Source organism: Protopterus annectens, chromosome 10.part0 (assembly GCF_019279795.1).
Source record: "Protopterus annectens isolate FY-2018-M chromosome 10.part0, PAN1.0, whole genome shotgun sequence".
NCBI classification, from domain to species: Eukaryota; Metazoa; Chordata; order Ceratodontiformes; family Protopteridae; genus Protopterus; species Protopterus annectens.
Genome location: NC_056744.1, coordinates 406,147,293 through 406,162,829, shown reverse-complemented (window position 1 = coordinate 406,162,829; position 15,537 = coordinate 406,147,293). Strand labels below are relative to the sequence as shown.

The following is a 15,537-nucleotide window of genomic DNA, read 5'->3' as shown; positions in this document are numbered from 1 at the left end:
GGGAAACTTTGATATTGCAGGATGTGGCCTCACAGGAGTCAGGTCAAGCTGAAGGGGCCTCTCAGGTTACTGTTCTCCCTTCTATGCCTAAGGTGGTTAGGCCTTCTGCTACTATTTCTAAGGCTTCTTCTAAGGGCAGGTCTGTTTTGCCTTCCTCTGGTGTCCCTCCAGCTACTTCAGGGTCTGTGCCTAAAAAACACATGCTTAAAATGGCAGAAGATTTGATTACTTTAATTAGAGGTTCTATGCCCCCTCCTGATAAGAGGCCCAGGGTGGAGCCAGAGTTGGAAAGTTTGGATCAGGCCTCAGACGACTCAGACTCTTCTGCTGAAGATATTCAAGATTTTCCCCCTTATTCGGATTCTGATGCAGAGGATTCCACTCCTTCTGCTTCTCCTCCAGAGGATTTTTCGTTTTCAGAAACTCTGCATTCCATGAGGGAGCATTTTAAGTGGGAAGGACAGGATTTCTCTGATTCACGAAGAGGCTTAGGGAATTCTTGTTTTACCACAGCATAGACCCTTGGCTATACCTCCTGTTTTGGATGTTGTTCAAGATGTTTTCTCGGAGGCTTCCCTTAATCCAGATTCTTTGCCTCCTGCCAGTTAAACCGACAGGTATTACAGGGTGCCTGAGGCTCATAAATATTTGTATAAGAGTCCTAGGGGACCCAGAGACTATTAGTCAGGGGCCTAAGGGTGTTAGAGCTTCTGTTGTAAAGAATCTGGTTCCTCTAGATAAGGAAGCTAGAGCTTTGGATAGATGGGGTAAGAAGATGTATACCTCTTCTACTTTAGCAATGAGGGCTTTAAATTGCCAGTTTCATATGTTGAAGTATCAGAATTTCCTCCTTTCTCAGCTAAAATCTAAAGTGGATGCTTTGGCAGAGGGCATAGAGTGTAAAGAATTGCAGGATTTAGTACATGTCTCTGAACAGGTGGGTAAGCATTCTTTGCAGTGTGGTTTTGATGCTGTACAGGCCTCTTCTAGGGTGGCTGCCACTGGATCAGTTCTTCAGGCACGCCTGGCTTAAGGATCAGAATTTGTCTGAGCATGTTAAAACTAGAATTCTGGATGCCCTTTACAGTCTGAAGTTTTGTTTGGTCCCCTGTGGAGTCGCTTTTGAAGAAAATGGAAGACAAGGCTAAGTCTATGCAGACTGTTAAAGATTTTTTGCAGGTGCAACCTCGAAAGTTTAGTAGAAATTGGCCTACTAAGGGGTGGACCTACCCTTCTTCTGATTCTCAGTCTAGGGGTAGATCTAGACGTGGCAGGGGCAGAGCTCACAGTACATTCAGGCCTAGAACTTGGAGTTCACCTGCACAATCTGCAGGTGAAGGCAGGGGCCAGTCCTTTCGTAAACAGGCCCAATGACCTGCATTTTCAACTGCCAGATTCTTCTTCCCTGGCAGCTCCTTTGGGAGGAAAATTAGCACTCTTCAAGCAAAACTGGCTTTTAGTCACCCAGGACAAATGGGTATTGGACATTATAAACCGAGGCTACAAGTTCTATTTCCATACTTTGCCTCCTTTCAAAAGCATGCCAGACGTTCCTCCTCGGCAAAGGATAGAGGCTCACAAGCAGATTTCTTTACTTCTTCAAATAGGAGCTATACAGCCAGTTCCTCTGTCAGAAGTGGGACTAGGATTTTATTCTCGCCTGTTTCTAGTACCAAAGAAAGGGAACACGTGGAGACCAATTTTGGATTTATCTATCCTCAACACTTATCTGGACATTCCAAAGTTCAAAATGCTGACGTTACAACAGCTTTTACCTCTGTTGGGAAAAGATCATTGGATGGTAACTCTGGATCTCAAAGAGGCTTATCTTCATGTTCCTATCAGGCCCAGTTGCAGGAGGTACCTGCGCTTTCGGGCTGGAAATTTACATTATCAGTTCTCTGCATTTCCCTTTGGCTTATCTACTGCGCCCAGAGTGTTCAGAAAGGTTCTGGCTCCAGTGATAGCCTTTTTCAGGTTAAAAGGAATACAGATTTATCCTTATTTGGACGATTGCCTGATTATTGCACAACACAAAGACGAACTTCTGCATCATCTACAGTATGTGATGGTAGTGTTAAGATGCCTAGGGTATTCTGTGAACGAAACAAAGTCCAGTCTAGTACCCTCTCAGGACATGTGCTTTCTGGGTGTGAGACTGAATACAGCTTCCCAGATGGCCTTTTTGACCCCGGACAAACAAAGAAGCCTTTCTCTTTATTTCCATCAAATGTCTCTACAGTCCAGGCTGACTGCAAGGACAGTCCTTCAAGCCTTGGGGTTCATGGCATCTTGTATTCTGGTGCTTCCCAGTGCCAAACTGCATATGAGGAAGCTTCAATGGTATCTCAAAAATGTATGGACACAACACTGCCAAGATCTAGACACTGTCATTCAGATAATACCTTGCATTCAGAAAGAATTTTTGTGGTGGGCTCAGGAATGTCACCTAAACAAGGGACTCTCTGTGACCCGACCAGAGGCGAGTCGGATTCTAACGACAGATGCCTCGGACAAGGCCTGGGGAGCACACCTCAATGGAAAATGGGTGCAAGACACGTGGCCTGTCAGACTTCAACATTTGCATATCAACTTGAAGGAGATGTTAGCAGTCCAATTTGCATTGATGGCTTTCAAGGATTTACTTCACCCAGGACAGGTGTTGATTCAGACAACACAACTGTCATGTGGTACATCAACAAGCAAGGGGGAACCCATTCGTACCCTCTTTGCAGGCAAGCGATGATTTTGTGGGAGACTGCTCTCAGTTTACACCTCAATCTTCAGGCAAGGTTTCTACCAGGAGCACAGAACTCCTTAGCGGATGTGTTGAGCAGACAAATTGTGGATCCTCACGAGTGGAAACTGGATCCTCATGTGTTTCAAAAGTTGACAGTGTTATGGGGGACTCCAGACATAGATCTGTTCGCTTCTCCACTAAATTACCAGTTGCCAAAGTTTTGCACAAAAATGTTTCATCCCACAGCTTGGAAGGTGGATGCTCTATCATTCAGTTGGAACAATCTTCATGTCTATGCCTTTCCACCTCTGCCTCTCATTCCCAAGGTACTCCGAAGGCCAGAATAGACAAGCCATCCATGATTCTGATAGCGCCGGATTGGCCTCGACAGCACTGGTACCCACTACTGAGGAGTTTGGTACGGGAGCCTCCATGGCCTCTGCCTTTGATTCCGCATCTTTTGTCTCAGGAGGGCAATCACTTCCTCAATGTCAAGATTCAGTCTCTGCATCTCACAGCCTGGCATATTCTGTTTTAGACCCTGGAGGGTCTCAGCTTCCACAACAAGTTTTGAATGTTATTTTGGAGGCCAGAAGGCCTAGTACAAGGAAAGTTTACGCTGATAAATGGAGGAGATTTTTCTTTGGAGCAAAGCGAAGGACTTTGATGTTTCCAAGCCTGATTTAAGTGTTTCTCTTCAATATCTTACTGAGTTATTGGACAAGGGTTTGTCTTCCTCCTCGATAAAGGTTCATGCTGCAGCCATTTCTGCTCACTATGACTGTGACCCTCCTTTATTTTCCCATCCTTTGTTTAAGCAATTTCTTAGAGGGGCAAAGAACATAAGACCCCCACGTAGAGCTCCTACTCCTGCTTGGGATCTCAATTTTGTGTTGGAAAAGCTTACTCTACAACCTTTTGAGCCTGCAGCTACTGCCGAGTTAAAGTATTTATCATGGAAGACTGCTTTTTGTTGGCCATTACCTCTGCAAGAAGGGTTTCTGAATTACAGGCCCTTATGGCAGTGGAACCTTTCCTGATTTTTCATAAGGATAGGGTATCTTTGCACTAATCCTTCCTTTATGCCTAAAGTGGTTTCTAGTGTGGCCTTGAACCAAACTATTCATTTGCCTACTTTTATGCAAACCCTCAAAATAAAGGGGAGAAGATTTTGCATACTTTGGATATTCACAGGCAGTTACGTTATTATTTGAGCAGAACCAAGGGGTTCAGACAGTCTCAGCAGTTGTTTGTTTCTTTTGCTTTGGGTTCTCAGGGAAAACCTGTTTCAAAACAAACTATTTCTAAATGGATTGGGTTTTGTATTTCTTTCTGTTATTCCCATCATGGTAAGGAGATTCCGCTGGAATCAGACCTCATTCCACTAGAGCTACTGCCAATTCTACTGCCTTTCTAAGGGGGGTAGCTACAAAAGATATTTTGGAAGCAGCCACTTGGAGTTCAGTACATACTTTTTCCAAGCATTACCACCTTCCTCTTTATTCTAAGTCTAGGGCTGGATTTGCCACTGCAATATTACAGGGCATTCTAGCAGCCCCTAATGCTTTATGATTTTGCCATCCTCCCTTTACCTCTGCTTTGGGATTCTACCCATATGTAAGGACTGCAGCAATGTGAGATGAAGAACATAGTACAGTTTTGTACCTACCATAAATGTAGATGTTCGAAGATCCACATTGCTGCAGTCCAATTTACCCTCCCTCCTTCCCCTCTGTAGTTTGGCATGGTTATATGGTTTGGGTGATGGTTGTTGTTGGGCATGTTTTTGGGAGGTATCCTGTTTTTGGGCTGTGGCCTTTCTTTTTAGGGCCTTCTGACATCTGGGGCAAGAAAAGACTGAGGATATGACGTCGGTCATGCGCTTTTATACCCTGACGCTCTGATGTCAGATCTGAGCGCCCATGACCGACGTCAGCCTAATACTTTGGTATTCGGGCCGACCGAGGACAGCGGACTACCCCCATATGTAAGGACTGCAGCAATGTGGATCTTCGAACATCTACATTTATGGTAGGTACAAAACTGTACTTTTCACCCACTGCAGAGAGCTCTCTTGTAGATGATGTAGTATGATGCGTACTTGTACAGTTACTTATTGAGAGGCACCTCCTTCATTTAACCATGTAAATAGAATTGGTATTTACAGCTTTGCTTATCACCATAATTGTCTGAATAGCTCTCCACAGGTAATTGGCGGTCGATTCCCTTATCCTGAAGAAGTACCACCAAGCAGCTCAAGCCATTCAGATCTTGGACACTTGGCTTCACATGGCGGTAAGTCATGAGTTTGTGTTCCTTAGAACTTTTTGGGGTAACTATAAATAATGGAAGCAATAGCTTTATTTGTTGGAGTGGGTAGATTTGATTTATAGTTCAAACGCTGCAGGGCTGTTTCAATAATCTTACTTGGTATGTTAACGATACTGTCACTTTTCTTATTTCATTTTTCTATGACATTTCTATAATTTTTATTAATATTTTCTTTTTTCATGATTTCTGTTAAAAACTCAGTGCCCCCTAAAATATCAGACTTGTATAAGGCAGTGCAGATCAACAGGTTCTTAATCATTTGACTATCTCTTTGGCAAGGAATAAGTTAAGTGGTGACAGAATCCTGTTAACTATCCATCCTGGGTCACTTTCCTTTCCTTGATGACTGAGCTTGAAGAAAGTTTTATAGGAAACCCAACCAAGGACAGAGATCCAGGTTTTTCTTTCAGGCTTTTCCCTGTACCCATGAAACACCTTGAGCCCCTTGCTACTTTTATTTTCCCAGTGAAAAACAAGTTTTTCCTATATCCAGCTGCAGTATTTAAAGAGGAAGTGTGTCAGCAGATCGACAACCATTAACGCAGTTGTGGATCCACTAAACAAGCACGTCCAAAACAACTTTTGCCAACAGTGAAGTTGTCTTGTCCCCTAATCCCCCCCACCCACCCACCCACTGTTTATTGACATTGAACTTAGGTATTTTTAAGTTTGGGGTGTGGAAGTCATACCTAATTACAAAATAGCTTACCTCTATGGTTTTCCAAAAGTTTTTTTCAACATTCCCTGTGATCAGATAGCAGATAAATAAAATGAATCCTCTAAAGGTATTTTTTCATATTTATACTTTTCTGTATTTGAGACTGTGCATATTACTTTTTTTTCCAGTTTGTATGTAGTTATCTGTTCTTCCATGTCGTTGTTGCAGTATCCTTTACAATAGGGATCCCCTGTGAAGGGTGGCCCAACATCTGGCCAGAATACCAAAGCCCTTTAGGTTGTAATAGATAAACTGCACAGTGTAGGGCAAAAAGGTGATGTACGGCCATACCACCCTCCCAACTTTTTTGCCGTCAGTCCGAATGCGATCTTCGATCAGTCTGGATGCTCATTCATCTGCTGGTGTTTATCAAGCTGCTTTTCAGATAAGTGCCCCGTTGGGGTTTTCTTATCTGCTTTTATTTTATGGTGGTTGGTTTCATGTTATCCAGGAAGAGAAAATGCCAGTGTGGAAGACAGATTCCCGATAAGGTTAGTCACGAGCAGTGTTTGTTTTGCTTGCTTGAGTGCTTCTCACGACCATACATCTTGTACAATTTGTCAGGCGTTTGTTCTGAAAACTTTGCATAGTTGGCTCTCTCCTTTAGCAATTTATTTAGAAAACCAGTGTCTTAAATTGTTAGCGAAATATACTATGGAGGAGTTTTTGCAGCCCAAGGGTCAGCCTTCTGCGAAGAAGACTACCAAGAATGCTCAGTCAGATTCTTCGGCTGTACTGCCTCTGCCAGATGTCTGTCTTGAGGTAAGTGAAAGCCCGGAGCAACTCCAGTTTTTTTTCAAATCTGATTCCTGTGCCGCTACCGCTTTGGCATGGATCTGGCTTCTCGCATGTCCATGGGGGCCTTGCAGATGTCCACTTTGATTATTTCCTAAAGGCCTAGGAGTGTTCCTCAAATATTGGTTATAAAAGAGGGAGATTCCTACTATACCCATATTGAGTGTCATCAAGGGGTCAGAGCCACCTAAGATTTTTAGTGCTGACATCCCCTTGAAAAAAGAAGCAGAAAACTAAGCACCTTTCTCCTGCTACCAAAGATTCTCAAAGTGAATGGCAACATTTCGTGCAAGGTCTGTTTAAATGCCTTTATGGCTCTGAAGCCTCCTCAGGGGGTTTCTGTTCCTGCTCCCCTTGACCTTCTACCCCTCTTTAAGAGGCCTAGGGAGCAGATTTGATCTGATGAAGATGTGGATTCTGATGAAGAATCCTTGGCCTATTCTTCACAGATTCCCTCTTCCTTGGATTATGGCTTTGAGGAGGAGGAATCTATTAGTCCTGATTCTCCTTTTGAGATTTCCTTTTGTAACACAGTCTTCTGTATGATGGAGTTTCTGAAGTGCAATTGTGCTAAGGTCTCTGATCAGAAAAGGTATTGTGAGTTTCTTCATATGGAGTCTCCTAGGCCGTCTGCTGTTCCGCCTGTACTGGCTGCCTTGTTAGATAAGCTTTCCACCCTTCTCAGGCTCCTGATTCACTGCCCCCTGATCCTAAAAAATCTGATAGGCTTTGTAAAGGTGCCTGAGGATTGCAAATTCCTTTATAGGTGTCCCTCTACTGACCCTTCTGTTTCTCTCGCTTCTGATTTGCCATCTAAACGTTTGCCTTCTACAAAACTTCTTCCATCTGACAAGAACAGTAGAACAATGGAGAGGCTGGGTAACAGTGTATATTGCTTCTATCCTGACTTTTAGAGCTGTAAACTACCAGATCCATATGACTAGGTATATTTTAGCTGTTCTCTCTCAGACCGGTCAGGATATTTCATATCTTTCTGACTAAGGGAATGACTTCAGTTCTTTCTTTACTAGGGGCATCTTCTTGGGTTGCTCACCATTCCATTAAATGCAGCTATGATACAGCTGATGCCTTGTCTATGGCTGTTGCCTTTGGTTCTGTGTTGAGGTATTCCTGGCTTCTCCTTCAGCCTTTGCCTGATGATTTTAAGGCTAAGTTGATGGATGCTCATCTAGTTAACAAACATCTTTTTGGTGTTGCTACTGCTGAACTGTTTAAGTCCCTTCAGGAAAAGGTAAGGCTTTACAGGATTTGAAACACCTGTTTCACCTGTTCCCAAGTTTCAAAGGCATTACCCCAATAAATCTGCCTTTGTCCATAGACAGTCTTGTCCTCCTCCAAAGGTAAGAAGGGTGCTAGATGGGTTCCTCCTGCTAAGTCTAGTCAAACTCCTTCAGCTCAGAAGCTTTCTTTTCCAGACAAACCAGGTCCTGTCTGACCATCCTTGCCCTATCTTCTCAGTCACATTCCTCACTCTTCATCTTTCTGTGTCTCTTCCTGTTTGGTTAAAGATCACTCAGGATTCTTGCATTCTATCCATAATCCACCAAAGGTATTATATGGTTTTGAAGTCCCCCCCCCCCCTCCTTTTTTGGGCATTCTTCAGGAACAGCTGCTTTTTTTTCCAGTGGTGATTCAAGTCCTGTTGTCTCAAGTAACAATTCAGGAAATTCCAGTTCCTCAGAGGGAAATGATTTTACTCCAGAATGTTTTTGTCCCAAAGAAATAATGCACTTGGAGACCCATTCTGGATCTCTCTCAGCTAAGCACCTTTTTGAAAGTTCCTTCCTTTTGGATGCTGTTCCTTCAAACCTTATTTCCTCTTCTTCCTTAAGCTTTTCTAGTTTCCCTCCTTGTCAAGGATGCCTGTCTCAGTGTTCTAATTAATCCACTTTTTCAGGAAGTTTTTATGTTTCTCCGTTGCTTCCTTACATTTTCTGTGCTCTACTTTGCCCTTTGGCCTCTCTACTGACCCAAGGGTCTTCAACAAATGCCTCGCTCCTGTGATTGCTTGAGGGGAATACAGATCATGCCTTACCTGGACAACCTGCTCATGCAGGACTCTTCTCCAGAGATCATACTTCAGCATCTTCACTTTGCTATTTGTCTCCTGCAAAGCCTAGGTTTACGGTGAATTTTCAAAAAATTATTCCGAACTCATTCTCGGGATCATGTTTTTCTAGGGTGTTGGCTCCAGACTGTTCCAAATCCTGGTGTTCTCTGCCCACTCCCAAGGCTTTAACTCTGATTGCATTCTTTCAGTTCCTTATTCTTCTGGACTCCTTTACAGCCAAGGAGTTTCTAAGGGCTCTGGAATACATGTCTTCCACCCGTATGCTTCCTCTGGCCAAGCGTCATATGAGAAAGCTCCAGTAGTTCCTAAAGTCAGTCTGGCTTCAACATTCTCATCCTTTGGATTTTCTGATTCCCCTTCTCCCATGCCTCAAACTGGAACTTCAGTGGTGAAATCAATTGTCTGTCAACCCAGGGCTGCCTTTTCAACTTCCAATCCCCACTCAGGAACTCTCTTCAGATGCTTCAGATGTTGGGTGCAGGGCCTCCTTTGGTCCTCTGAAAGTGCAGGGCCTTTGGTCTCTGTCAAAAGAAGGACCACATCAGTGTCAAATAGATGAGAGCCCTTTTTTCCTAGCTGTTCAGGATTTTCATTCTGTCTTCTTCCAGGGCCCCCCAAAATCTTCACAGACAATATCACAGTGAAGTGATACGTCAACAAGCAAGGGGGAGGAGGCAGACAAGGTCTTTTCTCTTGTGCAGATTAGCTCTTCAGGTTTGGGATCTAGCTGTCCAGTATCAAGTGACCCATCAGGCAGTTTTCATTCATTCAGACAAGAATATTGTGGCCAGATTCTCTGAGTAGATACATAACACATCTCACAAGTGGATGCTTCACAGAGATGTGTTTCTGGGTGTTGTCCACCAGTGAAGTACACCTCAAGTAGATCATTTACTGCCGTCTGAACAGACAACTTTCTGTCTAGCACCATAGTCCCATGTCCTCTGGCCTGGAAGGTGAACGCCCTCTCGTTTTCTTGGAAGGGGTTGATGTCCGTCAAGAATGCAACTGCAGTCATAACATATGGGTTGTCCTGTCTCTGGCAGCCCTCGGTCGGCCGAATTCCAAAGTCTGGGTCCGGCGTCGGCTGGTGTCGCCTCCTCTCCGACGTCACAACGTCTGGAGTATAAAGGCATCAGCCGACGCCATCTTCTTCAGTCTTTCTTGCAGCGCGGTGCCCGAAGCAGAAGCAGTTAGCAAATGCCGGTCGGTCAGCTCCTGTGTTTTCAGTACCGAAGTCATCTAAAAGCTAAGTATCCCGTTGGGTAACATTTATTCTTGCCTCAGCCGATGTCAGAACAAATTGAGAAAGTTAATAATTGTTTGTCTTGTGGTAAACAAATACCGCATAAGGACTTCCATTCTCTCTGCCTTCCTTGCCTGGGCCCAGACCACGACATCTCGGCCTGTGCTGCCTGTGCCTGCTTTAATAAGCGCACTCTCAGGCGCCGGGCAGAATTCGCCGAGGACTTCTTCGGTGAATCTTTTGCGTATATCATGCCGTCAGATCAACCGAAAACCCAATCTGCTAAAAAACGCAAGGACCGGGACCGACATTCTCGGCCCGCGTCCACTACCGATGTTACTCCTAAACCTTCTGCTAGCACTCCGGTCCCTTCGGAAGTGGTAAATCTACCGCTCCAGGCCGACAACACAGCGTTAGCACGACCTTCGGTCTCGGAGATCTCTCCGGTGCCGGTTGTTGATTTTCCTCTGGAAACCGAAGTTCTGGATCTACCCGACACCATTCCTGTGGACAAGGTAACGCCTGCGCATGGGGCTGCTAGGCCTCCTGTATCCATGTCCATCAAGGCCTTTGCACGTGCTAAGGCCGCCAGTCAGGCCAAGGCCCATCCTAAACCTGCCCAGGCCCCTTCATCTGATAAGCAGATCATGTCTCTGGCTGCAGATCTTATTTCCCTTATCAGGGGGTCTCAGCCTCATCCGGACAGGGGTTCTCAGCCACCTGCAGAGAAAAGGCCTAGAACTGAGCAGGCGGACGACCTCTCCTCGGATGAAGCCTCTGGGGATTCTGAGCATTCTGATACTCAAGAAGAACCCTTCCAGGCCTACGAGGACTCTGATGCTGAGGAATCAATTCCCTCTGCCTCCCCTCCAGAGGATTTCTCATTTGGGGAAGTCCTGCATTCCATGAGGGAACATTTTCAATGGCAGGGTCAGGAATTCTCTGACTCCAGGAAAAGGCTTCGTACTTTCCTCAAGCTTCCCCAGCACAGACCTTTGGTTATCCCTCCGGTTATGGATGTTTTGGATGATGTTTTCTCTGACTCCAGTGCCAACCCTGATTCTCTTCCTCCTGCTCCTGTCAAGCCGGACAGATATTATAGGGTCCCTGACACTCACAAGCACCTTTTTAAGGCCCACTCTGTGGATCTAGAAACTATTTCACAGGGCCCCAAGGGAGTGGCTTCCTCCTCTGCCAAAAACCCACTGTCAGCTGACAGAGAAGCAAGGTCCCTGGAGAGATGGGGTAAAAAAGTATATACCTCTACTGCCCTAGCCATGAGGTCTCTTAACTGCCTTTTTCACATGTTTCAGTACCAAGATTTTCTCCTGGATGATTTACAGAAAAAGTTAGCCTCTCCTGAGCCTATTGATAAAAAGGCACTGCAGGATCATATACATAACACTCAGCAGGTTAATAAACATTTTCTGCAGTGTGGTTATGATGCACTGGAAGCTTCATGTAGGGCAGCTATGACTGGGGCTGTGATACGTAGACATGCTTGGTTGAAGGATCAGTCTTTGCCTGACCATGTTAAAGTAAAGTTACTGGATGCACTTTTTGGTGCTACTGCACAAGATGTATTGAAATCCATAGAGGAAAAAGCAAAGTCAGTACAGACAGTCAAGGATTTCCTTCAGGTTCAGCCACCCAGATTCAGCAGAAACTGGCCCTCAAAGAATTGGTCCTTCCCCGGCTCTGACAAGTTTCAAAGGGGAAAAAGCAGACGTGCCCGGGGTAGAGGGCAATACCGAGGATCTTACAGGGGCCGCCACTGGCAACCTCCAAATCAAAGAAGTGGCGCAGACAGTTCAGCTGCACCACAAGGACAATCACAATGACTTCACTTTCGTACCGCCTACAAAGGTTCAAAGAGAAGCACCTTTGGGCGGAAAATTAGCCTTATTCTCACAGAACTGGCATATCTTAACCAAAGACAATTGGATTCTGGATTTGATAGACAAAGGTTACAGATTCCACTTCCACACATCACCAATAAGACAAGGCATGCCAAACCTGCCACATCATCAAAGGGCAGAGGCACTCACTCAAGTTTCAAAGCTATTAAGTATAAAAGCAATAGAAAGGGTTCCTCCTCAGGAGTAAGGCCAGGGATTTTATTCAAGACTGTTCCTTGTTCCAAGAAAAGAAAACAAATGGAGACCCATACTGGACTTGTCAAATCTAAACACTTTCCTCATTGTGCCAAAATTCAAAATGCTGACGTTGCAGCAACTTCTTCCCATGCTGGGCAAGGGGTCTTGGCTGGTCACTCTGGACCTCAAGGAGGCATACCTGCATGTCCCAATCGGACAAAGCTGCAGAAGATACCTCAGATTTCTTGCAGGGACAGAGCATTATCAATTCTCAGCATTGCCGTTTGGCTTATCTACTGCACCCAGAGTGTTCACGAAATGCCTGGCATCAGTAGTGGCACACTGCAGACAGCAGGGGATTCAAATATACCCCTACTTGGACGACTGCCTCATACAAGCAGACAACAAACGAACCTTAAAAGGGAATTTGGACTATGTCATGCATCTACTGCAGGCCTTGGGATACACAGTCAACATTCAGAAGTCAAAATTACTACCATCCCAACAGATTACATTCCTAGGAGCCAAACTGGACACGGAAACCCAAATGGCCTACCTCACAGAGGAAAAACAGCAGCATTTACCAGAGTACTTCAAAGGCCTAGCAAAGCTTTCCCAGCTGATTGCAAGGAAAATCCTGCAGGCCCTGGGTTTCATGGCATCTTGCATCCTTCTGATACCTTTGGCAAGACTTCATATGAGAAAGCTGCAATGGTATTTAAAAAACTTATGGTCTCAACACAACAACAGCCTAGAGGACATAATCCCACTTATTCCATGTCTGCAGAAGGAATTTCTATGGTGGGCTCAAGCCAGTCAACTAAACAAAGGCATGTCTTTCAACAGACCTCAAGCAGGCCAAATGATTACAACAGACGCCTCAGACCATGGATGGGGGGCGCACATGGAGGGCAGATGCATTCAAGGTCTATGGACGCCAAAGGAAAGACATTTGCACATAAACCAAAAGGAGATGTTGGCAGTGATACATGCCATCGAGACTTTAGAAAAATCACTGCAACAAGGACATTTGCTAATAAGGACAGACAACACCACTGTCATGTGGTACATAAACAAGCAGGGAGGCACTCATTCTTATCCCCTCTGCAGACTAACAATGCTTCTCTGGGAAAAATCCCTGAGCCTGAAGATACACTTACAATCCCAGTTTGTACCAGGCAAGGACAATGTACTGGCGGACAATCTGAGCAGAAATTTAATGGATCCACACGAATGGATGCTGCACCCTCACATTTTCTCTCAACTGACAAGGACATGGGGAAGACCGGATGTAGATCTTTTTGCTTCCCACTTAAATCATCACCTGGAAAAGTTCTGCACAAGGACTCACCACCCTCTAGCTTGGAAAACGGATGCTCTCTCCTTCAGCTGGAATTCTCTAAAAATTTATGCATTCCCTCCCCTGCCTCTGCTGACCAAGGTGATACTGAAAATCAAAGCAGAGCAACCAACAGGCATCTTGATAGCTCCAGACTGGCCAAGGCAACACTGGTACCCATTGCTGTTGACCATAACTTGGACCAAACCATGGCCTCTGACCCTATGGCCCCTGCTCCTAATGCAACACAATTACAGGACTGTACATCAAGACCTGAAAACATTGCATCTGACAGCCTGGAGGCTACCATGACTTCAACACCTAACTCTCTTTCCAAATCTGTTCAAGAGATCTTGCTGGAAGCATGCAGACCTTCCACCAGAAAAACCTATTCAGCCAAGTGGAAGAGATTCAGCATCTGGAATGCCAAAAGGGGTCAGGACGCAGCATTACTGAGTATACCTCAGATATTAGAATACTTGGCAGAACTATTTCATACTGGACTCTCATACTCCTCAATAAAGATTCATGCCTCAGCAATCTCAGCTAAATACAACTGTGACCCTCCAGTGTTTTCGCATCCTCTGCTAAGACAGTTTCTAAGAGGGATAAAGAATATCAAACCTCCCAGAAAACAGCCAGTACCTGCATGGGACCTCAACTACGTGTTGGAAAAACTAACTCTTCCTCCATTTGAGCCAGCAGCAACCTCAGAAATGCAATTTCTTTCATGGAAGACTGCCTTCTTATTGGCAGTCACTTCTGCAAGAAGCGTTTCGAGAGATACAGGCGCTCATGGCAGTGCCCCCCTTCCTCATTTTTCATCAAGACAGAGTCTCTCTAAGAACCAATCCTACATTCATGCCAAAAGTTATTTCCAGGGTGTCTCTAAATCAAGCTATTCATCTACCTACATTCTTCCCCAATCCTCAAAATAGGGGGGAAAAACTACTGCATACTTTGGACATACACAGACAACTACGCTACTACTTGGACAGAACTAAGGCCACCAGAAAGTCTGACCAGCTGTTTGTAGCCTATGCTGCTAGAGTACAAGGAAAAGCAATCTCCAAACAAACAATTTCAAAATGGATTGGACATTGCATCAGATTTTGCTATTCTTTTCATGGAAAAGGTGTGCCAGCCAATATTAGGCCACACTCCACCAGCGCTATAGCCACTTCCACAGCTTTCCTAAGAGGAGTGGCAACAAAGGACATTTTAGAGGCTGCTACATGGAGCTCCGTGCATACATTTACCAAGCACTACCACCTGCCCTTATTCTCTAGATCCCGAGCAGGCTTTGCTTCAGCAGTTCTGCAGGGGATTTTAGCTACACCATCCTTATCGTAGTTCCATCCACCCACAGCTTGGCTATGGTATTCAACCCATATGTTATGACTGCAGTTGCATTCTTGAAGGACATAGTACAGTTTTGTACCTACCATAAATGTAGATGTCCGATAGATATGCAACTGCAGTCGGATTTTCCCAACCTCCTACCCCTCTGTATCCTTCTTTTTGGGTCCCTACCCCTTTTCCCTTCTGCTGGGGGTATCTCCTATGGTGTATCTGTTTATTACTGTTGTGCATGTTTGGGATTATTTTTATCCATTTGCCAAATTTAGCCTTCCTAAGAGTGCACCTGACATCTGGGGCAAGAAACGCTGAAGAAGATGGCGTCGGCCGATGCCTTTATACTCCAGCCATTGTGACGTCAGAGAGGAGGCGACACCAGCCGACGCCGGACCCAGACTTTGGAATTCGGCCGACCGAGGGCTGCCGGAGGCAGGACAACCCATATGTTATGACTGCAGTTGCATATCTATCGGACATCTACATTTATGGTAGGTACAAAACTGTACTTTTCTTTGCTTTTCATAGGTAGGTACTAGGCTATCTGCCCGAGGGCATTTATAAGCCTAGCCAGAGTGTGTCAGCTTTCGCCGCCCCATTGATTAACTGAGCCTCTGTCAAGAAGAGCCATTGAAGTGATCCCAGGGGTGTATTTTCTGTTACCCATCCACTCGTCAAGGTTTCTCTTGAATAGTGTTAGTGAGGGGCTCTGCCTAATGTAGTTAGGAATTTTGTTCCAAAGCATGGGGAGTCTCTGTGACAGGAATCTATCCCTCCAGCATGTTCTGTTTATTGTTGTGGCGAGGTTTAGCTCACTAGAGCGA

The 15,537-nt window shown here is 45.0% G+C and overlaps 1 protein-coding gene across 1 annotated transcript in view; it reads left to right on the top strand.

The window, feature by feature from the left end:
- The window catches only part of TPR (translocated promoter region, nuclear basket protein), a gene marked incomplete in the record, with an annotated part of 1,837,142 nt that overhangs the window by 1,598,315 nt on the left and 223,290 nt on the right, over nt 1-15,537 (top strand). Inside the window, 1 exon segment of the mRNA XM_044085316.1 lies at nt 4,938-5,035. Within this exon segment, the coding sequence (XP_043941251.1) occupies nt 4,938-5,035 (98 nt within the window).